This window comes from Podarcis vaucheri (assembly GCF_965113315.1).
Source record: "Podarcis vaucheri genome assembly, chromosome: 7".
Lineage (NCBI taxonomy): Eukaryota > Metazoa > Chordata > Lepidosauria > Squamata > Lacertidae > Podarcis > Podarcis vaucheri.
This window is the reverse complement of record NC_138765.1, coordinates 45,977,510-46,004,265: the sequence shown is the minus strand read 5'-3', so window position 1 is coordinate 46,004,265 and position 26,756 is coordinate 45,977,510. Positions and strand designations below refer to the sequence as shown.

General features: G+C 41.5%; 1 protein-coding gene across 2 annotated transcripts in view; it reads left to right on the top strand.

Annotated features, from left to right (window-relative positions):
• Positions 1–26,756, top strand: part of VAT1L (vesicle amine transport 1 like) — a 48,674-nt gene that overhangs the window by 3,312 nt on the left and 18,606 nt on the right. The window contains exons 1-7 of one of the 2 annotated variants that reach the window (XM_082233395.1): positions 6,291–6,731; positions 6,812–6,941; positions 9,226–9,441; positions 14,663–14,805; positions 18,794–18,897; positions 21,865–21,920; positions 22,486–22,680. In XM_082233395.1, coding sequence (XP_082089521.1) covers positions 6,706–6,731; positions 6,812–6,941; positions 9,226–9,441; positions 14,663–14,805; positions 18,794–18,897; positions 21,865–21,920; positions 22,486–22,680 — 870 coding nt within the window. In that variant the 5' untranslated portion in view covers positions 6,291–6,705. Of the gene's footprint in view, positions 1–6,290; positions 6,732–6,811; positions 6,942–9,225; positions 9,442–14,662; positions 14,806–18,793; positions 18,898–21,864; positions 21,921–22,485; positions 22,681–26,756 lie in introns of those variants that run through there. The other variant, XM_082233394.1, reaches the window with a different exon arrangement.

Here is a 26,756-nt window from a genome sequence, read left to right as displayed (position 1 = left end):
TATCACTAGTAACATTTGCAGCCAACTGAAATACAATATTGGGAGGGAGCAGGTAAGCCCTGCCCATGTAATCAGTCACAAGACCATTTGAATTGCAATGTCCATCAACTTTAGGGCCCCCAGCACCCTCAAATATTTTATCCCTAAGAGTTTGTTCCTATGATTTGCAGGTGGGTGGGTGTGGTTGGGGGGGGGAATAGCCTTGCAGACCCGCATTGGCTGAGGTTCCTCACCCCTGCTCTAGGCCATAGTGAAATCCAAGTTGGTGAGAGAGCTCACACCTCCATCTTGACCTTTGAAGGAAATATTCACTGTCAGTGTGAGAGTAGCATGGACTTTCATCCTTTAGTCCATGTAAATATTTTGGCGGCCAGGGGGAGGAGGTTTCCCTGTCCCTGGCTTGTTTCCTAGTGCGTCTCTATGAGGAACAGTCACTCTACCCATGGTGGAAGCATCAGCCTCTTTTTCAATATAACTCCACATTTTAAAAGAAAATCAATACAGGATGCTATTCCTCAATTCTTTGCAAGCAAAATCCATAGAAGTTAGGACTTCTAGGCATACATGCCAGGGAAGGAGAGTTTTGTCATGCAAACAGCTGTGCTCTGCTCTCACTACGCAAATGCCCTGGCATTTTCTGGGAAGAAAATGTCAAGGTGAACGCTAAGATGCTTATTTTAGAATCAGGTGATGTAATCTGGAGGGTGAGTTGGTTTGTTTTGCCAAGGGTCAGGTGTAGAGAGGGATCCAGTGAGTGTTGCTTTCTCTCTCAAAAACCCACTCAGTTCTGTTTGGTTTGCAACATTCAAACTTATCTGATCAAGATAGATTGTCTTAGGACAGCAGTTTAATTGTGTATCACAAATTGTTGCTGGCTGCCTTGGTGCTAAGGTGGCCTCATGACCTACAGAGGATAGTCTTCTCTGAAGGACTGACAGAGGACAGCTCTCTTTTTGAGGAAGTCCACTGTTTGAAGGGCTATCCAGTCCAGGTTTGGTTAAAAGAAAAGAACCCTAGCAAGGGAAAACTTTCATCTCCAAGGCAGCCCTCAACAGTTAGAATGTGGACAGAAAACTTTGCAGTCACTTAGATCACTTGGAAAGGGTAGTAGCTCAGTAGTGTAGCATCTGTCTTGCAGGCAGAAAGTCTCTGGTTTAATCCCTGACATCTCCAGTTAGGGCTGGGACATAGCCCTGTCTCAAATCCTGGACACCCACTGCCAGTGAGTGTAGACAACAGTGAGCCAGGTGAAGCAAAGGCCTGGCTCAGTATGAAACAGCTTCCTGTGCTCCTGGCCATTACAGTGAAATTTATTGTATTTCTGTTATAGTAATTATTCCATAATGCACATCTATGAATATAAATTCTTCCTTTATTTTCGAGTGATACATAAATGACAATCCTGAATTTTCCGAGTTTCATGTTGAGGAAGAATGATGATTTTTTAAAAAGCAGTGTAAGCCTACTGTAGTTATGGATGTATTCTCAGTGGTTCAACGGTGCTAACTCCCAGATCCAATTTACTTATGACTAAGGCTTGATCTACACATGGAGAGAATGAGGACATGGAGAGAATGTCCTGAAGTGGTAGAGTGGACTGTACCCCTGCAGAGGAGGTTGTTGTTTTAAATCAACCCTTGTAAAAAGGCTCCCTTCTAAAATGCATCTGGCATTGCAGGCTGAAAGGTCAGAGTCGCCCATCTACCACCTCTGCTCTTTTTCTACGTGCAAGTTGTTTTACATAGCAGAATGCTGTTGTTGTTGTTTTTTTTTAAATGATATTCCTCCCTTACCCCATGGTATCTGAAATTTACAGTTCTTTCTTGAATATACAGCTATACAGCGGTACCTTGGTTCTCAAACGTAATCCATTCCAGAAGTCCGTTTGACTTCCGAAACGTTCAAAAACCAGAACACTTACTTCCGGGTTTTCAGTGTTCGGGAGCCGGAATGTTCGAGTACCAAGGCGTTTGAGAACCAAAGTTCCACTGTACTGTATACAAATTACTATATCAGTTGTATAGTAATTTTCTGTGATGTGCCTGTTCTTAGCTTGTGGTGTGATTTGGTGTGATATTTGAAGAGATGAGTTCGTAGTCATTTCTTGCAGCAGGAAACTGGATGAGGTTATTTTTAGCTCTTTTCAACCTCTGGGATTCAGGCATATTACATGCATCACTTTCCTCTCTCCCTTCCCTTTTCTAAACAAGTAACAAGGATGCTGACAAGTCCATTCAATTGGAACCTGTGCATCTTTACTTGGAAGTAAGTTCTTCCTCAGTGGGGCTAACTCCAAATAAGTGTGCTTATAACTGCAACTCCTACCTTTTGGCTTATTGGATGTGCCCAAGATGGTATAAGAAATAACAGAAAAGCAAAGTGGTTTCTGGACAGTTATACACAGCAAAGTCAGTATCATTAGTAGTAGTTGCAGTAGCAGTAGTTGTATATATATATTTATTTATACCTCTCCTTTTTCCCTAACAGGGACTCAAAGCAGCTTACAGATAAAATAGGAATAGCTAAAAACATTGGGGGGGGTCTTTAAAACAAACATTTACAGAATTAAAACTATATATTAATATAAGAGATATATTTTTTTTTAAAAAAGCCATGCGGATAATGACAATAAAAACAGCATAGCCCAGGCCTTTCATTAACAGCAGCTGGTGTAAGAAGGTGTTTTTCACCTGCTGGTTGGAAGGACAGCAAGAAGGGAGTCCGTCTAATGTCTCTAGGGAGGATTTTCAAAGTCTGGGAGCAGCCTACATCAGTATACCAGAACCAAAACTTACAGCCTTACCAGTTGCCATTACTCATAAATCACAAAGCACTTAGTTGATTAATCTTCCACTTATACAAATATGGAGTTTCTAGCCTTAATAAGATTTGGTGCTACCAATGTGAGTCACAGTAGGAAGAGGGATATCATTTGGTTTTAGGGCTTCATTGTGACTTTTATTGTAGCTTGTATGTTGCCCTGAACATATGAAAAGGCAGGGTATATCTGATAGATGCAGAATTGGAGGCTGGGTCAGAGAGCCAATCAGTGTTCAACTTGCAATCAGGAGCAATAATTAAATTAGGCACTCATTTCCATTGATGTTTCCAATGACCTAGATCTCCTCGTGAATGTTGTCTTGTATTCATGCAGCTTTTCATTCAGTTTTTTTCTGGGTCAGGCCCTTTATGTCTTTAATGTCTGTGTTAGCTTCCACTCAGACATCCCCGGCTCAGTGTTCCCAGAACACTGCTTTGCATATGAACAATTGGTGCAAGAACTCTTTATCCCCACATGAAGGATGTGATATTATAGGAGCAGTGGCGTAGCATGGGTTTTCAGCACCCGGGGCAAGGCAAGTAATTTGCACCCCCTAACCCGTGGATTTTAGCACTCGAGTCTCTTCCGTGCCCCCCCCAGATGTTACGCCAGGTGCACCCCGCACGCTACGCCACTGCTCCCACCACAAGTCTTCAGGACAGCCATCCGAAGGCTGGCGCGGGGAGAAGGTCTCTAGACCCCACCGCCAGGCTTCGGAGCAGCCTTCCGAAGGCTGGCAGTGGGGCGGAGAGACCTCCTCCCGCCGCCAGGCTTCGGAGCAGCCTTCCGAAGGCTGGCAGTGGGGCGGAGAGACCTCCTCCCGCCGCCAGGCTTCGGAGCAGCCTTCCGAAGGCTGGCGGCAGGAGGAGGTCTCTCCGCCCCACCGCCAGGCTTCGGAGGAGGTCCGAGGACAGTGGGGAAGATGCGCTGCGCTTCCCCGCTGTCCCGGAGATTTCCCTATGGACTTTCGTCTTGTGAAGGGCCGGCCAAACGCGCGCCCCCCAATGTTGCGCCCGGGGCGGCCGGCACCCCTGGCACCCCCCACGCTACGCCACTGTATAGGAGTTAGCATGGTGTAATGCAGCTCTCCCAACCTCATGACCTCCAGATGTTTTGTACTATCATTTCCATCAGGGTGCAATTTCCACTCTGCCAATGTGCAGGGATTTATGGCAGTTGTAGTCCAGGATCACCTGGTGGGCTTCAGTTTCTCTACCCCTGGCTTAGAGGTGTACAGGAAACCAGCAGACTTGCACAGGTGCTCACAAGGGATATCAAAATCGGTGTTTACCTCCACACAGAAATTTGAAATGTGGTGCGCAAGCAATACAGGGAGAAGTATCAAAGTCTGAAAACAGGGCTTTTTGATCCTTCACAAGCCCTGTTCACACAGCAATTCCATGTTCAATGAATGTGTGAACTGTGATTATGCCCGCTTGTATGCATGTAGTCCCTGTTCATGGGTACAGCCAACGTTAAAGATATGGGCAGTGGATGCAAGTCCATTCCCCCTGCCTCCACCTCATTCAGTGAAAGTAGAATGGTTGTGAGTATAGAACTGCAGCCAAAACCTGGATCATGAAGGCTGTCTGATGACAGCTTGCCATGGCATGAAACAGACAGGACCAGTGTCAACTGCAACAAAATGTTGCAATGTCTCCTCAACATTCCTAACAGATATGCCCCCATTCCTGATTCCAGCTGGCTAGTCCATCAAAGTAACACATTCCCACCCTCTTCTATTTTTCCTTTTCCAAACAACTCAGCATTCTGTGGCTCAGTCCTCATTAGACTGGTTTGCCCCTTAGGGATTTTGTAGGTCTGCAAAATTTAGGGTTATCCTAAGCAGCTGATACACATGCGCCTAGTTTTGGCACTCACCACCTGAGTTTGCTACTAGAGGGAGTGCCGTAAGGCAGTGAGAGTTCTGTGTCTCCCTTATACACTTGAATCCGCCTTGGATTGGGAGGGGCCCCAATTTCTAGTAGTAAGCAAAACAATCTAGTTCCACTAACGTGTTGTTATCACATTCTTTGTTTGAAGCTGTTCTCTGAGATTACATCCAAGTCTGTTACGAGACTTCAAAGGCAATGTAATGGTTAGTTTCTCTGGCATCTCTACAGAGAGGCAACGTGTAAACATGTTTCTATCTTTAAACAGCATTAATTATTTTCTGATATTCAGAGGGGACACAAAGAGAAGGAAATGGCCTGTCTCAAGGGTTTTTCTTACAGTGTTGGGAATACAGTGAAACATTTTTCATGTCAGTATGAACACTCTGCTGTGTAAATTTTCTTGTAGCAGAGTCTGCCTACAGCAGAACCAGTCAAGGGAAAAGGTTTATATAGTTAATCCCATTTTGCTTTGTTTAGGCTGCATCCTAGCCACACTTCCTTAGCAGTAAGTCTCATTGAAGTCAGTGTGGCTTGCTTCTGAATAGATGTGTATAGGATTGCACTATTAGTCATATCTGCCAGAGATGCAGTGAGGACATTTTCAAGTTGAGGAAAAACTCTTCCAACACATGGACAGTTTTGGTTCAGTCTTCAGCACCAGCTGAAAATGTCTAGAATGGACAGGAGAGAAGGAGCACTGGGCTTGTACACCTTTAATAGTTGTGTGCAAGAGGGAGTTTCAAAAGGTGTAGCTTAAAACGATTTATCAAAGCTGCAAAACTTCTCTTTTTCACCTGGCCACCCTAGAAAAGGGAAGCTCAATGAGTATGAAGCTATCATAGGTATCTTTGTTGGTCCATGGTGGGATCCACAGAAAAACAAAACCTTTATTAGAGCCATTTCAAATATTGCAAAGTATTGCAATATTGCAATATTGTATTGCAATTTTGTTTTGCAATATTGCAAACTTTTGAGTTCTTCAGAACTCAGGTAGAATGTTATGCAACATTCCTGGGGAACATTGCATAAAGGCCCACCAGGGGTCCTAATTAGGCCTGTGAGACCATTTCTCCCAAGTCATATCCACCCCTAGCTGATTTTCAAGAGAAATCCAGCATGCATCAAGATTTGAGCTTTTCATTTAATCCTGATGGGCATGTCTTTTGCTGTGGATGCTCAGTTCAGTTTTCATTTCCATCCTGTGTCTACCTCAATGTTTGGATAAGAGATGGCTTTCTGTAGGTCAGTGTGGTTGCTGGAATTACATAATATGGCCTTTCCCCTTCTAAAATGTGCTTTTCAAATGTGGGTTGTGCATGGTCTCTTAATATAGCTTTGAAAGACTTCACAAATGCAAACAGTGAAGTACAAATAATTCATAAGAAGACATGTCAAATTGCTGCACAGACTTTACGCAGAAAGTGAATACCCATCTGGATTAGGTCAGTTATGCTTTTCAAATATGCTCTGTATATCCTACATAATCTATTTACAGAAGACAATATTAAATATATAAAGAGAATTCTGGCATTGTGTCACCTGTACCTGTGTCATCAGTTTGTCAGTGACCAGTTGGTGGGTAATGCAATTCCTGAGATTCAGAAGGAGATGGCTATGCTATTGATGTTGAAACCTGGAAAAGACTTATCTAAACTCCATTTTATATGTTATGCATATGAACCTATCCAGACCCTTAGCACTTTCTAAGAGGCCCTTCTCCAGGTGGCCCTCTGAGGGAGGCTTGGAGGGTGATGACAGAAGAGGGGGCATATTTAGTTGTGGCTCCCCATCTGTGGAATCCTCTCTCTAGTGAGGACTGCCTGGCACCTTCACTGACATCTTTTGGGCACCAGGTAATGACTCACCTTTTCTCCCAGGACTTTTAATTGACTGAGACAATGTTGTTTTGTTATTAGTGTGCTGCCAAAGCCTCCTGTGGCTGTTATGGTCATTGTTTTGTTTTGATGGCACAATGTATGGGACTAGTCCATGACATCTAGAGGACACCAGATTGCGTAAGTCTAACCTACATTTTGTCTCCTTTGTTTACTGTACTGTGATACACATCCAGATTACTTGTTTCTTTTATCCACAGTGGGTTAAATTTTATTGACCTGATGGTTCGGCAGGGGAACATTGACAATCCACCCAAAACTCCACTTGTGCCTGGATTTGAATGCTCTGGGATCGTAGAAGCTCTGGGTGATAATGTGAAAGGCTATGAGGTAATCTCATATGTATATCTGATTGGGACGTTGGCAATGTATTTATTAGATATGATCACATATCAGTTGTGGTGGGTAGCTCAAGGAAAACTTCAACTTGGTATGCCACAGAAGTGAAAAATTCACATTCAACGATAGGGATTGTTGATAAAGATGTTGAAAATCAAAATGACCCATATGATGATATCATCATTATTTTTGACGTTCAGGTGATGTAGCCAAAATGGCACCACCTACAGACAAGAGGGAGGTATGATGACACTTGGAGGTGTGCAAAATCACTGAGGTAGATAAAAAATATCCAGATGAGGACTAAGTGTGCTCAGTGGTTACAGAATGCTGATTGACTATTTGTGGCAGTGGTAGACAAACTGGGGGTGGGGGGATGGAATAAAGTTTCCTGAAGGGAGGGGACTGAACAAGAACAGTCCACACTGCAGCCTTTTGTTATAGGCCTCACTTATTCTATTTCTGATGTTCAGGTATGAGTGTCATTGCTTCTGTAGCTGATACAGCAAAAATGGAGGCACCATTGCCTCCCATTCTGCACATGCTCTCAAGTGCACTAATTTGTGTCCCCTCAGCTCAGTGCCCTGTGTGGGGAACTGCCTGCACCACCTAAATCTGGCACTGCATGCCCTGAAGTTCTGAAGGGGGCTCCTTTCATGATCAGGTTCCTGATCACAGGCAAAATACCTGACCCAGTAACCAATCACAGGCAAAGTTTTTAGTTGGGTTCCCTATCACTTGTAGGGTTCCTGATCATGGAGAGGTTTCTGAGCGTGTGTGTCAATGGAGTTAACAAGACATCAGATTTTTGTGCTTAGCACATGAAGTTCAAGAGTGAAGAGGGAAGGGAATCAGACAGGCAGGGACATCGTGGGCAAGGCCTGTAGGTTTGCATTTGACCCCCCCCCCCCTACACATTTTTTGTCCTCACATTCAAGCTGAACTCTTGAGGCGGGATTTCAGTAGCTTCTAGGGTCCTCTAAAACAGCATGTTCCTCTTGAAAAATATTTGAGCATCAATGTGAAGATTATCTATAGCAAAACCTGCAGAGAACATTACTGAATAAATTATCTTTATTCTTATGGACTTCAACATAACATGCTGAGCATGATATATAGAATAACAATTTCCATTTTTTAAAAAAGGATTTCTACTGCATCATATTTGAAATGTCCCTCTCCACCACCAACCTTTTCTTCTGGTGTAGTATCTCTTTGTTTGTAATTGAATTTCAGCCAGAAGAGTAATATGAATTGCTTTCCTATTTTAGAATCTGTCAAAAGGAAATGATAAAGTTGGTTGTAGGTATGAGAAGGCAATGATATAGTTTGCAGTAAAAATACAATCTATACTAAAACACACACACACAACACACATACACTTGTGATAATTTCAAGATAATTCCAGCAAAGTCCAAAAATGTCGCTAAGAACTTGAAAATATGCACTGATATAACACTAGGAGTGATCAGAGAAGATGAAAAAACCTGTTCATTGAGGTCAGTAGGATAATTTGCTGCTCTCCTCTATTGCAACTTTTCTAAGCTTTAGGGATTGGCGGGATTTTGAGATAATTCATTATCTACAAAGGAGCTGTGCAGTTCCAATTTGCCTGTCCTTTTTTTTAAAGGCAAGTTATAAGAAACCTCCCTGACCTGACTGAATAAGAGCTATAGAGAAACATAATGATATGAGACAGGCATGCAGTTAAATCTTCTAACATGTATATTTTTACTTTAAATTAGTTGCAGCGGGTTCTATATTGATTGAAATAGCTGTGTTGGAGGCTGTTGTTTAACACTGTCCAAGGAGTCACCAACATTTTAGGCCCTGGGCACATCTGCAAACCAAATAAAATTTTATGGGCATAGCAAGCACACACTTCAACATAGTCTGTTAACTATGGTAGATGTTTATTTCAAGCCTTCTTTCTATTTTTAGTGGGAAATGGGTAGGCACTATGGGAAATCCACAGAGGGAAAGTCTTTATGGGCACAACTTGATATTTGAGGCAAGAATTAAAAGCCTTGAATCATATTTCTTATCCCAGACCACTGTTTTGGCAACATGTGTGTCATTTGATCCTTATATGCTAGACATACACTCAATGGCTGGTAGGTAAATGTGTGAACTGTTCCCCACTGGGAACAATTGTGCCTGCCTGCAATGACATAAAAAGTTCCCTGTTGAGCTTTCCATTCCTCTGTAGCCATGTTGCCAGGGACATCCTGAAAGCTGTAACCCGAATGTGTGTTTCCCCCCAAAATGTCTACAGATTGGAGACAGAGTCATGGCTTTTGTCAACTACAATGCCTGGGCAGAAGTTGTGTGCACACCTCTTGAATTTGTGTACAAAATCCCTGATGATATGAGCTTTTCTGAAGCTGCTGCTTTTCCTATGAACTTTGTAACTGCATACATGATGCTCTTTGAAGTCGCCAACTTGCGAGAAGGCATGTCGGTGCTGGTTCACTCTGCAGGTGGCGGTGTGGTAAGTTGGCTAAACTTTTGTCCGAAAAGGAATTATAAGTTTCAACCTGTGTGTCAAATTTCAGTCAAACCTCAGCCCCCTCTGAGTGGTTTGTTTTTGTTGTTTTTTGCCTTGCTGGAGTGTTTCCTTAAACTCTGACGATTCACTCCCCAGAAGGAGAGAGATCAAACTGGATGGTTCTTGAGTCAGGATCCCCTCAACTCAATCTCAACTCAACAGCCAGTGGGTGGAGGTTTGCCTCTTCTGTATCTGACAACCACTGCCTCCACCCCATCACTAAAAGAAATAACCAACCTGAAAGATTTGGGAAGGTATTTGGAAAAGAAGACTGCAAGCTCTGGGGGCCCATCATCACTGTCTGCCAAAATCCTGACTATGCAGGCTACAACTGGCCCTAACAAGGATAAAAATCATTTTAGCACAAAATCTCTTTAGCCCCAAATAATTGTGTTTAAGATGAATGACCCATTGCAGTAAGGGACTGGAATTTATAATCTTATTACAGCTCAGTACAGTACAGAGGAGCTCTGTTTTATTCTTGTTGAATGTTTTTTTAAAAAAAAAAAACCCAAGTGTGGGATTTGAAAATAACACAGAGCTTTAAAAAATAATGTTGGGCTTAGGGACTCCACAGAGCAATTGTGGTCCGTGTCAGTGTGTTCTTTAACTTAAATAGACAGTGCTTTACAGGAAGCAGAAGGGCAGATCCTTGCCCCAATGAAATTGCAAATCATGAGGCACATGTCCAAAAGAGGGGAAGAGAAAGAGCCTTTGGAATACACTGCACATTTCTAGTTATGCTTTTTAAAAAGAAAAGAAGCAAATTAAAGGAAAAGAAAGGTATCATGAGACTGGAAAAGGTGCAAAACAGGGCAACAAAGGGTTGCCCAGAATGGGATGTGGCCCTTGGGCTGAGAAACATTCCTCCTACCCTTGTGAAAGCCTCTCTCTTCCCACAGTGCATAGAGGATCCAAATCTTTCTCCCTACCCCAGCACATCCCGCACCACTTGCTATTTAGTTTTTTTATTAAAAAAACCACAGCTACTTGATGCCAAACTGCATAACAAACATCACATCTAGTCTGACCCTGACTGACAATAATTCAAATGCAAGTATCCCTTCAGTGTGTAATTAACTTAAGGAGTTCACTGTCACAAGCTGTAGTGATGGCCACGACCTGCTATTTAGGGAAGCCACTTAATATATCACGAAAGGGTAGGAAATGAATAACAAAAAAGGAGGGCAGGAGAGGATTTGGATTTGCATAACATTTTCATATGCTAATTTATGTGAATAGATGCAAATGTAGAAATAATTACTATATTTTATTATTATTTGCGTTTTTAAAATGTGTCAAAGTAGCTTACAGAATATTAATATTTGTATCCACTTATCAAACATTTAAAATCAACAACAGATGATATAACACAGGAATAATAAAAGTGCTCATCCGTCAACAAGAATAAAAAGGGACAAATCCTACTCCACTAAATGTTGAGCATCAGACCAGGCCTGGCTTATTCCACATTATTGCTAAATTGAGATCCAAAAGCCTGGGTAAACAGGAACTGTGGTGGGCCACTTCAAGGCCCCTACTCTCCAGTCTTGAGAGTTATTTATCTTTAAATGGAACTTGGACCAGAAAACCATTCAGACAGGATTGCCTTCTGTACAGTAGAACACATTGCCAACATACACTAGGTGGTTCATCATTCTCATCCAGGAGAGCTGCTCTTCATATGTTCATATGATTCATATGTTCTTAATTGTACACCAGGATGGGTTAAAACCTAGTTTTACAAAACCTTCCTACTTTTAAATTCACTCCACCATCCTCCCGAATCTGAGCAGTAAAGAAATTATTTAGGGGTGTTGGCATCCAGCTAAGCATTAGAGAGAATGAACTGCCAAAGTCACAAGAACATTAAGCCAGAGGCTCCCACACTAAATCTCCACATATTAATCCACTGCAACAACTTTAGCTGCACATAAAGTTCATTATGAATAATGCAGGACAACAGGCCTTGGAAATGGCTTCGGTTTAGACGTTGCTGGACTTCTCCTGATAATAAATTCAAGGGCCTTGAATGTACCCACTTTGTTCCCAAATGTCATGGGCATACTGAAATGTCCAGAAAAATCAAGGGGGTCCCTGTGGCATCAGAGCATTGATGCTTGTTTTGTTCACATCAGTGCAAAATTCAGTTTCCCTGCTTAATGCATTTTAAGCATCTAAGGGCACGTTTGCTTTCTGAAAAATCTGATGTGTTGGAAGCTATAGCCAAGGCCTCTTCTGAGTTTTGTGAAGACCTGAACAAACGTGGATTAGTAGAGCCCACAATTGTTGCATCCTCCCTGCTTTGTAGTGCAATAAAAAGACAGAAAGTATATTTCTTAACCCAGAAGTTTTCTGATGTCCAGAAAACCAGTGTAGTGTAGTCATTACAAATTGGACTTGGGGTATCTCCTTCCTGTTCCTAATGTCCCCTTCTGGGAACAGGATTTGAGCACACCCACAGCTTTGATTCCAAGTGTTGAAAAGGAATGCTTGAAAGGCCCAATTGATTTTGGGGGTTGAGCATACACCAGGCTACTCATTCATCTGTACCAAGGAGGGCATTGAAAGGTCTGTGTGCTCTTTCATTCTAATTTATTGCTATGTCTGGCTCTCAGAGGAAGAGATCAATGTAAATCACAATATGCCATGCTGATTATACCACTTGGCCTTCAAGAGGCTTTCTTCTCTTCCATTTGGGACCTTGACTGGCACACCACTTAGGGGAGCTCTTAAGCATTGCAGGAGCTGTTCCGAAACACTTGGTTAACCTCCTATGCCATCACCTGAGCTTACCCATATCACTGACTGTGCGGGGAAAACATTGGTGCAATTCTCCTTTGCCTCTGTGACTGAAGCCTAAAGGGAAAAGAGGAAGACAGACTTAAGGCCTCTCACCTACTCAATTATCACACAAGGGTTCTGGCTAACTATTCTAATTCCCAACCTCCACCCAGTCAACTAAAGTTCTGAACAGAGCCTGTGCATACACAACTGTGGCTTCATCTGTACCATGCATTTAACGCAGTATGATACCAAAGCCACAGCTCCCCTCCCCCAAAGAATCCTGGAAACTGTAGCTTGTAAAGGGTGCTGAGATTTGTTAGGAGGCCCCTGGGAATTGTAGCCCTGTGCCAACAGGGCTACAATTCCCAGAGTTCCCTGAGAAGAGAGATGGATTGCAAATTTCACTATGGATGCAAATAGCAAACCAATGGAAGGGGGACCATGTAAGAATGGAAGGGGTTAAATACCCCTTCCCCACCCATTGCAGTCTTGTTGCTCAACCCCCCCCCCAACAGCTGATATGTACACTAATTGTGTTCATGCCATTAATGTAATGTCTGTTGTTGTTGTTTAGTCGTTTAGTCATGTTTGACTCTTCGTGACCCCATGGACCGGAGCATGCCAGGCACTCCTGTCTTGTGCCCTAAATCAGTTTCAGTCCAAGAACAGGGTTTAACAGAGTGACTATTGACATTTTTTTCCATTCAAATATCATTTCCCTCAGGAACTAAAATCAAAAAGAGATTCATGCAGAAGCATTGATTGCTACCCTATAGGAGCAACGTGATCTCCAGTTTCAAGTTTGACTCAAAACAGTTTGAGCTGACTACAAAGGGAATGTCATATGTTTGAACTACAAAACTTAGCTGGGTCAGAGTGCAGCTTTGCTTCCCTTTTTGTAAGAACCATCAAGTAATGTTGTTGCCTTCCTGCACATATTGAATATCCATTGTCAGTGCAAACTTGCTGAACCTAGAAATCCAATGCATCATACTTAAAGCCCATATGTGTACATTTTAGTCTGCATTTTCAAAACACTTGATGGAGGTTTTCCTTTTTAAAAAATATAATTAGGTCTTCAATCAGGGTGCTATGCTAATATCACTTTAAAATCATTATAATTTTGACTGTTCCGTGGCTGTTGTCTGGAAGAAGACTCACTTTACACCTTTAAAAACAGAATCTGAGTTAGGTTCCTCCTGGCCTGCAAACCTGTAGTGGGCAAGATATTCATTCAAACATACAACCCTCCCACCTCACTTGAAGTGGTACAGTCCAGCAATAGATACGTGATCAAGTGTTTTGTCTCTAAGATATTGGAGAAGGCCAAAGGGGTGGACACAAGTAAATGTGTTTGGGGATCCTGGACAGGGAGAAGTGCAGTATAGAAAGAACAGCTGGGTCTGTGCACAGCTGCCCCAGGTGGTGAGTTCCTGAACTACAGGTGGTAGCTTCTCGCTCATCATTATATTCATTTGATTTAATACATTGATTTCCAAACTGAATTTCTCATGGACCATGTGAAATTCACTGAGAGTTTTGATGGATCACTAAAAGAAAGAAATCTGCCTATTTTAGCAATTGTAATGTAGTGTGCTAGATGCTGTGTGACTTTAAATGTATTTCATTGCTTCTTTTATTTGTTATATTGCATTTTATTATATTACACCTTGAATTTATGGATTTTAAGTGTTCCTCACAGACATGCCACATCTCTCCTAAATGAAACTCAGAAACCGCTGGTGGTCTGTGGCACATAGTTGGGGAACCTGTTATTTATTGAAAGTATTACTTTCCTATCTCTAAAGATTTTTCAATGTGGCTAACAACATTTTAGAGAAACAACACAAATATATATATATATATATATATATATATATATATATATTCAAAAAAGGAAAATTTAAAACAGAAGAGACTCGATCAATAACACCAATAATATCAGCTTCCATTAAATGCTAGAGAATTCCAAAATGAAAATTGATGAAACTGGATCCTGAATTTTAAACACCCATGTATTCTTCTCTGGATGCTCTTTACACATCAGCATTCAGAATAGCTGAGTCCATCTGTAGCTGCCCATTGTGCTGCTGGCAGCTTTTGAATGAAGTATCTTCAGAAGCTGGACTAACACCACGAACTCAGGCTGGCTGTTGGAACGTCCTGGCTATCCACTTGAGCCTTTCTTGAGCAACAAGGTCTTCCTGGTCTAGAAAAGAAACCCAATTCCCCCATTGCTTGTCTCATTGCAACTTGCAGAAGGGGACATATGACTTCGTTAGCAACTGAGAGGGTCTAAACCAAGGGGTCCAAATAAATAAAAGATAGATAAAAGACTCCATTTGTCAGAATAGCTAATGCAGTGGTGCATTTGCAGGGACAAGCTGTTGCTCAGCTCTGCTCAACAGTCCCCGACGTTACCGTGTTTGGAACAGCTTCTTCCTTCAAGCATGAGGCAATCAAAGATTCTGTAACCCACCTGTTTGACCGAAATGCAGATTACGTCCAAGAAGTTAAAAAGTAAGAGATTTGCTTTATTTTACTTGTTGAGAATAACTATAAAAGCTAGCAAAGTGTTATTCATGCTCAAAGTAGACCTGCTGAAATTCATGGGCATAACTAACTTGGTCTGTTAATTTCAATGGGTGTACTCTGAGTATTTATTTATTATCTATTATTATCTAGTTTAAATCCTGCTCTCCCTTCCAGGTAGAGTAGAGCTTAGTTGGATACAACCTAAAATGTGAGCTATGTTCAATATATGATTTCTGTTGTCCTATTTTGTAGGCTTTCATCATACTTATAGGTGGGTGGGTTTATAATCCATTGAGAATTATGGGATGGCGCCCTAATTGTGGAAGGCTGTCCCCAGAAAACCACACCTGGCACCTTTGCAACCTGCTTTTAGGCACCAGACACACGCATTCTAATTTACACAGACTTATGACTTTTTCACAGGGAGGGTAATTGATGTCTCTTTGTTCAGCTCATCCTTTAACTGATGTGGGGAGGACTTGCTCCTTTTAACTATACTGCCAGATGAGTATTTTAGTTTTTGTTTATTATTTTTATCTGCTTTTAATGTTTTTGTTTTATTTTCACCATGTACCATAAGTTGCTTTGAGGCACCTGAGTGCAAAACTGCAACTAATAAACACCATAAATATAGATTACAGCAGCAAATCCCATCAGTTTTTCCAGCTGCTGTGGCTATCACAGAATGACCGCTTAACTATCTTTGTGCTCCAGCAGCTTTGCATGCTACGAGCATGATCCACTTACACCATGGATGCAGTGTCTGTTAGGAAGGATGCCAAGATGTCTCAATAGAGCCCTGCTTTCCCCCTTTCACCACTTACGCATGTGCCTTGGCACTCAAGCAGGCTGCACAAGAGACTAGAGAAGATCTGTGTGCTTGTCCATTCCCCATGTAACCTTCCTTGCCCATGCCTTGCAAGTGACTCATGTTCTAGGAACTTCCATGAGGTAGCAAGGAAGGTCTGAGATTTTGCCCTTATATTCTTAGATAAGCATCAGGACTGCTCTTGAGGACGACAAAGATATTGGATGAACTGGCTCTAAAGAGGATGATGTCTACATGAAAAGTGCTTTTTTAGTTTCTGAAAGGAAAGGCTAATCATTGTGCTTTTACAAGAGGAAGCTCATCAAAAGATGATATTATTAGCTTACACTCCTTTTTTATTGCTTGGGGCAAAGGATTATATCTTTCAATAAAATTGTTTCAACTTACTAAGATGAAAAGAGGTGGAAAATCCAATTGACACCTGTGAAAATGCAAACCAGTACCTCAGTTGAGCTAAGTGGGCAGGGGCTCAGGTTTCTCCCTAGGGCATTCTCAAACTAAACCAGAATGATGAGTTGTTATTTCTGGAAGCAGCATTTGAGATCTCCAGAGTCAAGTGAAAGGAGGTTTTCTTCTTTGTCATAATTTGCAAAAATGGCATTGCAATTTAGGGTATTCTTTCTTGATACTCTGCCCCCATTCATTCTGCTGTCAAGTAGAACATATTCAGCAATCACATCTAGCATCATGGCAAGCAACCTGGGCACTTTACTGTGCATGACAAAAGACACAGAGGTGGATGAGGTTCAACCTATTTTCTCACTGGGAGGGGCGGGGGATCCTCTGACCCTGGAGATGAGTCCCCAGAGTACCTCTATCTCCTCAGCCTTAAAGAAGTCAAAATAATGTGAGGTCCCTGTAGCCAGCCTGCCAACGCCTCTGTAGAGGCACAGCCAACCATACTTGGGGGCTGGTCAACTTATTTTACCTGTCCTTATTTTATTTGTAAGCTGCCTTTGAGTCTCCAACAGGGAGAAAGGTGGGGTATAAAAAATATATCAAGAACAACAACTTATTTAAGGCTTCAGTTGGCTGTTGCATCATTTGGAGACAACAGCTCCTATGGGTGCCTTAGCAGGCCTTTTTGGAACTGTCCAAGGTCCTGTTCCTTTCTGTTTTCTGACTTGAATTGACTGTAATCAGACACTGCCTGCTTATCCAACAAGCCTTATGCTCCCATGGAACTGAGCAATCAGCCTGCTTTATGTGGTGCTGAAATGTCACATGGTGTATAATAGCAAAGGGTTTCATGATGTCATTGCACAACCACAGGAACATATTGCAGCTTGCAGTCATCCGACTTCTGGTTGAGGCCTCTCTAGTATTCCATATTTTCCTAAATCACCCATCTAGTGGCAGGTGCTCTTCATCTTTCAAAAAAATCATCTTTCAGGCCACAAAGTTTAGTCTGTGCTATGACTATAGGTGCTATTATCTAATTTCAGACAGTATCATTGCTATAAAATAAATGCCTTTTGTGTGGATTAAAAAATGTTTGGTGTACCTTATGCCTTTCAGTTTCTCTAGGGTGCAATTATCCATTTTAGCTGCACCAATCAACTGTTTAATTAAAATTAGCTTTCTCTCTCTTTTTTTTACAACTGCTATGATCAGTGACACAAATATAGTTTATAATTGCAGAGTGCAGTCAATCTGGCCTATTGCCAGGATTTCACAGGTTTGGTTAGGATGAAGAATTATTAAACAAAACAAAAAACCAGAAATTGCCATTTAAGCAAGAAGGGGAATACAGTTTGAATCCTGGCTTTTTATCCTTTAAGGCAGATCTGGGAAAACTTATTCAGCCTAATGGTCACTTCCCTTTCTGAATAATCTTCTGGGGACCTTATGCCTTTGGTAGGCTAAACCAAAATGGAAAGTGGGTGGAGCAATAAATGTTAATGCTGTCTCCAACACACACACACACACACACACACACACACAAATAGGCAAATTCTGGGGCCACAGAATTCTTTTGGCATCATGTCACCTTAGGCAAAGTATTCTTACTTTTAAGTGAAATGTGTGGGTTTAAAAAAAAATGACAGGGGCACAAAAAAACTATTGTATGCTCTATGTGACTCATGGGCTGCATGCTGGCCAACCCTGCTCTAACCACTACACCACACTGGCTTGCCTCACTCAAAAAAGGGGGGACATGATTATGCAAAGCAAATGTCTGTGTTCAGTGGAGTCCTTACAATCAGTTGTAACTACAGTTACTTCTTAACTTAAAATGCTCACAATCCCTGCTTTTGTTGTCTTTATGCACTCCTATAAACTGAGCTGTAATTTATCTTTATTTCTGTGGTGACGGCCTCTGCTCCCATCCTGTCTTGTAAAATTGCAATAACAATAAATAATGACATTTTATATCTCCTTTCTTCCTCTGTAGTCTGCTGCAGAGGTTAACAACCTGTAGTTTTAACTTCCCTGGTTTGTTTCACTTAATTGTCTGGTTATAGTCCCATCATTTAAATTGGCCCAATATATACAGAGTCCATACCAAGTAGGTATAGGATTGCAACCTAAGTTACAAGGTGTCTAAGGAGACTCAACAAATCTTAATTGTATGGTTAATTCTAGGAATGAGAAGACTAATCCAGTCTAGTTCCATTCCATTCCCTTTCCTGATCCATTCTGTACCATTTGCACATAACTGTGCAGAACTTTAAAAATAACAACCCATAGGAACCCCTGATTTCGCCCCCTGTTATCATGTGAGTGTCATCTGAGCCACAGATTGCAGACTTTCTCAGAAGGCATAAGTATAAGTCTAACAAATGCGGCAGCTGCATTTAAATAAGACAGGAATGTTCACACTGGCAAGTGCTTTATCTATGGCCCTTGGCACATTTATGCATCTGTCTCTTAGGAGTAGGCTGTGGTGGTGAGTACTTGAACCATTTATTCCTTCTTGTGGTTCATGAGTCCATTTAAGTTATACTCAGGGTGGACCCACTGAAATCAATCGGCATGACAAACTTACATTCTCAATGGGTCTGCTCTGAATATGACTTAGCTGTATGCAGCCCCATTTTTAAAAGATGTGTATGGGTTTCAGTTCCTCAGAAAATCTTCCGAGGTCTATGGAATCGAAGGCAGCAAGCCGCATTGTCTTAATTTGTGTCTGTTGCTTTTTAGAATCTCTGCAGACGGCGTAGACATTGTCCTGGACTGCCTTTGTGGAGAAAATACAGGCAAAGGCCTCAGTCTTCTCAAACCACTCGGGACTTACATTTTATATGGTGAGTGAAAGTCAGCTGGCAAATAAACCCTCACCCGCTCCGCCAATCGCCACTCGATGGTAGCCAAATCAGATCGTCATTAGTTATCAATCTATGGTGTCTCATATGGTGGAAATGGATGACATCGACTCAGAACTGCTCTATGATGCAGTATGCATGAACAATCATTGTGGCCTCAGTGGACAAATACAACTATTATTATTATTATTATTATTATTATTATTATTACAAATATATGACACCCTTTTCTCCAAAGAATTCGTGGTGGCATACATGGTTCTCTGTCTCATTTTACCCTCAACCGAAAGCATCACAGCTACTGTTCTGGGAAGCAAGTGAAAATAATTCCATTCTGGCATTACTGTACAGAGAGAGACATACACAGACACATACATACATGGAAGAAGCGGGCAGCTTCAGGACATATGTGACTGGGGCTGCATGTTCACCTGTTCTTAATGCAGGAATACGCCTCTGAACATTATGGGACCATAGGTGCCATCAGCCCCAGTCAGCATCACTAACATAAAAGTGCTAATTCATTTGAATTGCCTCTGAGTCTGCTTTCATACTAATCCTTGGAGTTTGAACCTTGAAGGAACATAAGAGAAATTTACACCAGCTCTAGGGCATCTAGTTTACAGGCATCCTTTACCTTTTCATACAATGAGGGTATCCAGGGGGCAAAGGGGCAGTTGCACACAGGCACACCATTAACCATTATCACCAGATCAGTAGCTTTCATTTGGGGGTGGGTGTCGTGGAGAGAATAGGCTTCTAGCATTTGAAGAACCTGAGATATAGGGCAAAATGTAGGTTCACTATTCTTACTTTTTAAAATAAGAAACTCACCTGCTCCCTGATTCTGTGCTTTGCTTGCATTTCACCAAGCTGTAAGATTGTCGAGTCTTAAAATAAATATGTGAGCAGTATCTACTTCCTGCTACAATTCAGGATCCAGCTCAAGTCCCTCTTCTGGCAGCATCCCCTAGTTTAGCTCCCCGTGGTCTGTTCCAGATTCTGGATTGGGAGACACTGATCTCAAGTCTTGATTTGAATGCAGCCATCATTGCACGATTGACCCTGACAGCTGAGTCATGGAGGGGGATGCGGAGCAGAGAGCTGAGGCAGGATATAAAGCAAACCCAGAGAGGGGAAAAAGGCCCTGTCAATGATATCAAAAGGTTTAGCAGAAACCCCTCTCCTCACATTATCTCTCAAGGATTTCACTTCCCCTGCCTCACAAAGTATCCTTTTGGCAGCACAGAGAAAGCACCCTTCCCTGCCAAGAGAGGACCAAGGAATCTGGGCTATGAGCCCAATTTCTCTTTGTGCACAAAGGATGCTCTTGGAAGAAAAAACAGAAGGACCCCCTCCCCCCAATCTCTGAAAGAATTCTTCAGAATAGAATTTGGCTCTGTGGTTGTATGCCAGAGAGTGCACCATACTTAAGAGTTCAGTTCTCATCTACATTTGACAATGACAGCTCCCCCCTGCCCACTTTGCTGTTATTGGGCATTTAGTCATCTGGCAGTTCATGGGACTGGTGGGGGTGAAAGGCCCATGATGAGGTTGGCATAGCGTCTGTGGGCAGGCTCTGTGAGTGCCAGGATGTTCTCCCCAGAATCATCAGGCCTATCAAGCATGCTGGTTCACTTACCATCTTCCAACACAATTGGATTACTCTCTCTCCCCCCCCTCACAAAAGCAAATGACAAGAAAACACTCAAAACATAGCAGGCAGCATCCTTAGTTATTACAAATCAGTCTTTGATCATCAGTTCATACTGCTAGATTCTCCTAGTTTTCCATAATTATGGATGCATACAAAATAACTCGTTCATCTGGGATCTTGACAATATGTTTACACCAATAAAGCAGATGTTCTGCACCAGCTTTTCCCCAACTTGGTGTCCGCAAAATGGTCTGGATCAATAGTAGCAACAGGTGGTGTGTTCATACCAGAAAATCCTCATCCATGGGGAATAATACAATCCCCAAACATCTGGAGGACACCAGGTTGGAAAAGCCTGCTCTCTGCACACACATTTCAGTTAAAATATTTCTCAACTGCCCTTCCTCAAAAATATTACAAGTCAGTGTAATACACTGCCAAGCCCTGGCTGGTTCATCTCTGTTTCCCTTCACTGTCAAGGACATAGACTCTTTCAGAGACTTTAGTTTTATTTACAATTTATATGCCAACTATTACTGTTCTCAGGGTGTCTTAGATAATGGTAGAAATGGCTGTATTGGTTTTAGTTTTCTGAGTCTGTAACATTTTGCTTTTCATCTTATTTTTATCCCTTTTGGCTGTGAACACTATTATCATTTTTTAAACAACAACAACCAACCAACAAACAAAAAAACAATGTAAACAGTTGTAAAAAAAAACAGCAAGTGAAGGTAAATCTTTTCAAATACAAAATTCCATTTTTAATTCAAAGGAAAGTGAAATGTGTTTCAGCTATTAGAAATTGGAACTATGCTGAAAAACAAGTATGCAAGGCACTGTACTGTACTGGGGGGGGAGTATGTTAGACATAAACACAAAATCATGCAAGGCAGCTTTCCACAACCTGATGCTCTCCAGATGCTGCTGGACTACAACTCCCATAATCCCTTATTATTTGCCCTGCTGGCTGAGGTTGATGCAAGTTGTAGCCCCAAAGTTCTGGTGGGTACCAGCTTGGTGAAAGCTGGACTCTACCAGATGCCTCACTGCATATTTGAATGGACACAAATTTTCAGAGGTTTGCATGTGTTCTGAAACTGTGGACAGGATGTGCTATTCTTTCTCAGTACTACTTTCATAAAATCTTTACAGAGAACTGGAATGTTATTTTAAGATTTTGATTCGGATCTCCAGATTCTTAGGCCTAGTCCTCAAGGCACACAATGAGCAATATTTTAATTTAAAATGTAATTATCTTTCTCCCACCCCTGCTCTGGCCCTTATTTTTCTAGGCTCATCAAACATGGTTACCGGGGAAACCAAAAGTTTCTTCAGCTTTGCAAAATCAGTAAGTATAATAACTTTGTGGCTTGGCTAGATAGTGTTCATTTATATGTCACTAAATCATTGGCTCGGAAAAGAACTCTGAGCTCCTCTAGGGCTGGATCTAGACACATCAAAGAAGTGTTTCAGTTTAAAGCGTTGTAAATTTAAACAGGGAAAACAGGTAGAGGAAATGGGACTCCACATCACCATCTGGTGGCACAATGTTATGTCGCACATACAATGCATATAAATCGCTTTTTCTTTACCAGTCTAGCTGAGTCCTAGTTCAGCCCTACCACCACTAGTGCAGCAAGCACTCTTTGTTTTAACAGAATGGCTAACCTTTGCAGACTCAAAACCAGTGCACATGGGAGAATAATCTTGATTTCTTAAAATTAAATATTGCCATTTCTGGTGGTTGCCAGTTTTAGTTCTACTCAGAGTTGACCCATTGAGGCTAGTCATGTCCATTCATTTCACTGGGTCTATTCTGCCTAGAATTAACACTGGATAAAACTTTTTCGCTTTATACTTGCTTAAATAACTTACATGGGTCTGATCTTGTTGCTATTTGCTTGTCTCTCTAGTGGTGGCAAGTGGAGAAAGTGAACCCGATCAAGCTATATGAAGAAAACAAAGTTATGGCTGGATTTTCTCTCTTAAACCTGCTTTTCAAACAAGGCCGAAGTGGCCTGATTCAAAATGTAATGGACAAACTCTTAAAACTGTACAACGAGAAGAAGATCAAACCTCTCGTTGATTCACTATGGGCTCTGGAAGAGGTAGGATAATCACCTCTCTTTCATCTTACTCTGATAAATTTTTTTTTTAAAAAAATGCATCCCTGAATTAAGATACTTAGGCTGCAATCTTACCTGGTAATAAGATCAACTGAACACTGTGTAACTTACTTCTGAGGACACATGCGTAAGATTGCATTGTTAATTGTTTTCAGGAAATATGACATCTGTGCATATAATTTTGATTCCTCCAAATGAGCTAGTTTGAGAACTGGTGTTTTATATGTTTGCATTTATAATAAATATATGAATCTTTGGCTGGAGATGACTAGGCAGAATAATTCCATTTTGTAGTTCCCTTTTCTGATTCTGAACACTGATTTCTGTGAAAATGTCGCTGTTGATATGAGCTTTGACAGATTCTTACTGATTTTCATTTTGTTCAGTATAATCACAGAGACTTCATCTTGTTCAGTATTGTTGCACATGTTGGATGCTTTCACTCTGCATGTGCATTGATCTCAGTTTCACTGTGGAGGAATTGGCCTCTACAATCACTTGCGGACTCATTGTCCTGCATTCCTATGAATGAAAGAGCTGAGGCTAACAAAGGAGGGATTTAAGCAAAGGCAGTCACACATACAGCGTTTTACTTGGAGGTGAGAACCAAGATACCAGTCACAGGAAATGTGAGTTTTGAGAGAGAGGTGAAGAAAGACAGCCAAGGCCATAGCCAGAAGTGTCATGATGCAGGAGGCCTAAGGGGTTGGGGAAATTTATTTTTTAAAAAAATAATAATTTCTGCAGCAATCGCTGCAGGACAGGCAACACACAAAATCCAGCTAGCCTGATATTCTTTACAATTACCTAATTGCATCAAATGCCAGTGAAATAGCATTTAATTGTTTTCTTATTCATAGGCCAGAAAGGCAGGAACAAGTTTACCATTTAGTAAGCTATCAGGCAGCATTCTGCCTACACATTTTCCTTATCTCTCTATTAGTAAATGAGCTAGTGCTGGGATCTATTGACCATGTGGTGCTCTAGCTAATTTCAGCCTCTTAAAGACTTCTAGATGCAGCCTAGCTCCACCAACCCAGGCTAAGCAATTGGCACCTCCTGATCATAAAGGGGTATAGGTAGGATTGCCATATTCCCCAAAGTGAAAATCCAGTCAAAGTTGTTGAGCGGCAAACATCTCCCCTCAAAAACTATGTCTTTGGGGAGCGTTTTTCTAATAAAATTACCCTAGTTGCCATATGTACAGATTTTCCTGGACATTTTTCTGATTCAGCAAAAATCTGCCCAGACGCCATTTTGACAGTCCGATTCCCGAACATATGGCAGCCCTAGTATAGGACTTTTTTTCAGCTCACTCTTGCTTGAGCAGCAAAGTCTATGTTAGTTCTAATGTCTCTTGCATTTCTGGGCTTGCTTCTTAGTCCTCCGGTTGTCCTCCAGTCCTGCTTCCTGTTTTGCCTTCTAATTCTGTTCACTCTTCAGTCCTGACTACTGGCTTGAACCTGCTGCTTGGTTGCCATTGACTCTTGATTGCCTTTGCATGCCGGCTTCCAGTTCCCGACAGTATCGAGACTGTGGTTTTTGAGAGGCTCCCTGTGGCATTCAAGGCACTGTGTATCCTAGATAAGAGTCTCCTGGTATTGGGGTAGTGAAGGAAGCATGGATAATGAATATATAACACAGATTCCTGTTAGTGTGACTTGCAAGCAGATGCAAAGCAGATTTCAGACTCTGCTAGAATTCGCAGATTGGATTTGAAAGTAACATATAGGCCTGTAACCAGATGTTGCAGTGAGTCATCACACTGTTGTTCTTCAAGGTTCCAGCTAGCCTCAAACAGGAGCGTTGTAGTTCTGTTCATTTTTAAGGGGGACTGTAAGCAAAGAGACATCTTTCTCATTCTGCTCCCATAAGGCTTTCCCTTGATGCAAGATCATTTGGATTTTATTGTATAGGTAAATAGCAAGGTTGTGGAGAGTAGTGAAGATAGAAGGCATCTTTCCCCGCTTTCTTTCCAGTTGGGACATCACCGTATGGTGCAGGAAAGAGAGTTTGTGGTTTTCTGTTTAACTCTAATAGCCCATCCAGGATACTTTGTGTAAGCTGCTAGTTCTCATTGCACTGTTTTTGATTCCCCTGCCTAGGTTTTTCCCCATTTAATTTTGTGTGTGTGTGTGCTTCTGCAAACTTGGAGGGTTCCCCAAGTCTGCTGCTACCTCCCTCTCGTGCATGGATGGTACAGTTTTGGCTACATAAAGTTGGCACTGGGAAACTGAATTCACTTTTGGTGTATATGACACCTTCAGTTGCAGGTGGTACTCTGTGCTAAAATGAGAAATAGCATGTGCTTAGCCCTCTGGTTTACAGTATAAAAGTAAACTCACTGTTAGGGAGAAAGGGAAAGGGGAATGGGAGGCGAATCAGTTGGGAAAAGCCACAGTGAATACTAGTTACACTCATTTTTGAGGTGGTAAACCTTAGAATGGGAGAATGATCTATTTGCACAGCAAAAATGTCAACTCCTGGTATGACATTTACTTTAACCATCATGATAAGAATGAGATACTGAATTAAAGTACAGAAGACATAGATTCAGATTATTTATCAGTTTACACTTCCGCAACCATTACATTCAACAAGAAGGTAAAATAAACGCAAAGATAAATCCTTTTGACAGTTTAAAATCTCTGTAGTTACCTTCTGCAGAAGCTTTCCCTAGCCTTGAAGATTAAGAAATCAGTACATATTGATATTATTTTGTTATAGTTTTTATGGTTGATTTCTGTACAGCCTACACAGGACGAGCTACTGAAGACAGATATAGATATACATATAACGTGTGTATTGATCAACTTCTTCCTTGGAATATTGAGTTTTTCTAGCCAAAATTGGAAGCATGTAAACAAAAAATTGAATTGAATGCGCGAGCCATAAAACAAATCCAACCCAAACCCTGGGATCATTATATTCTTGCTGATGATTCCAAGCTGTAACATGCTTTACAAATTCCCCACTAGATCATGAGCAGTGAATAGGCTTGATAAATGAGCTAGGCTGCAATCTCAAACAGATTGTATTTGCATACTTCTCAGGCTAGTGTCAAAATGACAGGATAGAAATCTACCAAATGTTAAATGAATGTTGCCAAACAAATGAGGAGGGGCAGGGACGCTGCCATATAAGACTACCAACACAGCTTGTCTTAGCACTATTTACATATTTTAAAGGAGATTGTTGCCCTACCCTGAATCCCCACTTGACATCATTGTTGCCACCATTGAGCAAATAGGTAATGCCCAATGCTAGTCATACTCTGAATAGACCCATTGAAATTAAGGAGATTAATAAATTGATTTACTTTCATTAGTCTACTCTGAGTAAAACTTAAGTGCAACCCTGCATGTTGTCACAGGGATACTTTTTTCAACACTAAGAACCGCATCAACACCATACATTTAAAGCACTATTATACCACTTTAGGCAGTCATGGATTTCCCCCAAATAATCCTGGGAATTGTATTAACAGTGCTGAAAGTTGTTAGGAGATCCCTACAGAGCTGAAATCCCTAGAACTCCCTGGAAAGAGAGGTTGGTTTTTGAACAAAGATGGTTAAAGTTGTATAATAGTGCTTTAAATATATGGTGCAGATGTGGACTATGAATGCACATGCAGCATCATTAAAAATAGGAATTGGAAGAGTGGTTGAAACAGCAGCGGCAGATATGGTGCAAAAAGTGAGTGGTGAATTTACATCTAAATCAAGCCAGAGGAACAACAGACTATGAATGGATTTTCTTGTGATCAAATTAGTCAGAAGGTTTGCAAGCTAAGAGTGATTTTAAACACTGCTATCCACTATGACATCGGGTTCTTTCATTAGAGTTGCCACTGATACTTGAAAATTGACAGCCTTGCGTCCAGGTCTAGGTTTCAGGGTTGGGATTGCTTCCTGAAAAACATGATACATGTTACAGGGGCCTTGAGTGGAAGGAGTTTCTCAAAATAAACTGGAGACACTTTGCCCAAGGAGAGAGCTCTGCTTGTGCAAGGTTGCAATTGTGAGCAGTTCTCCCACTTCCTCAACATCTCCATGCCT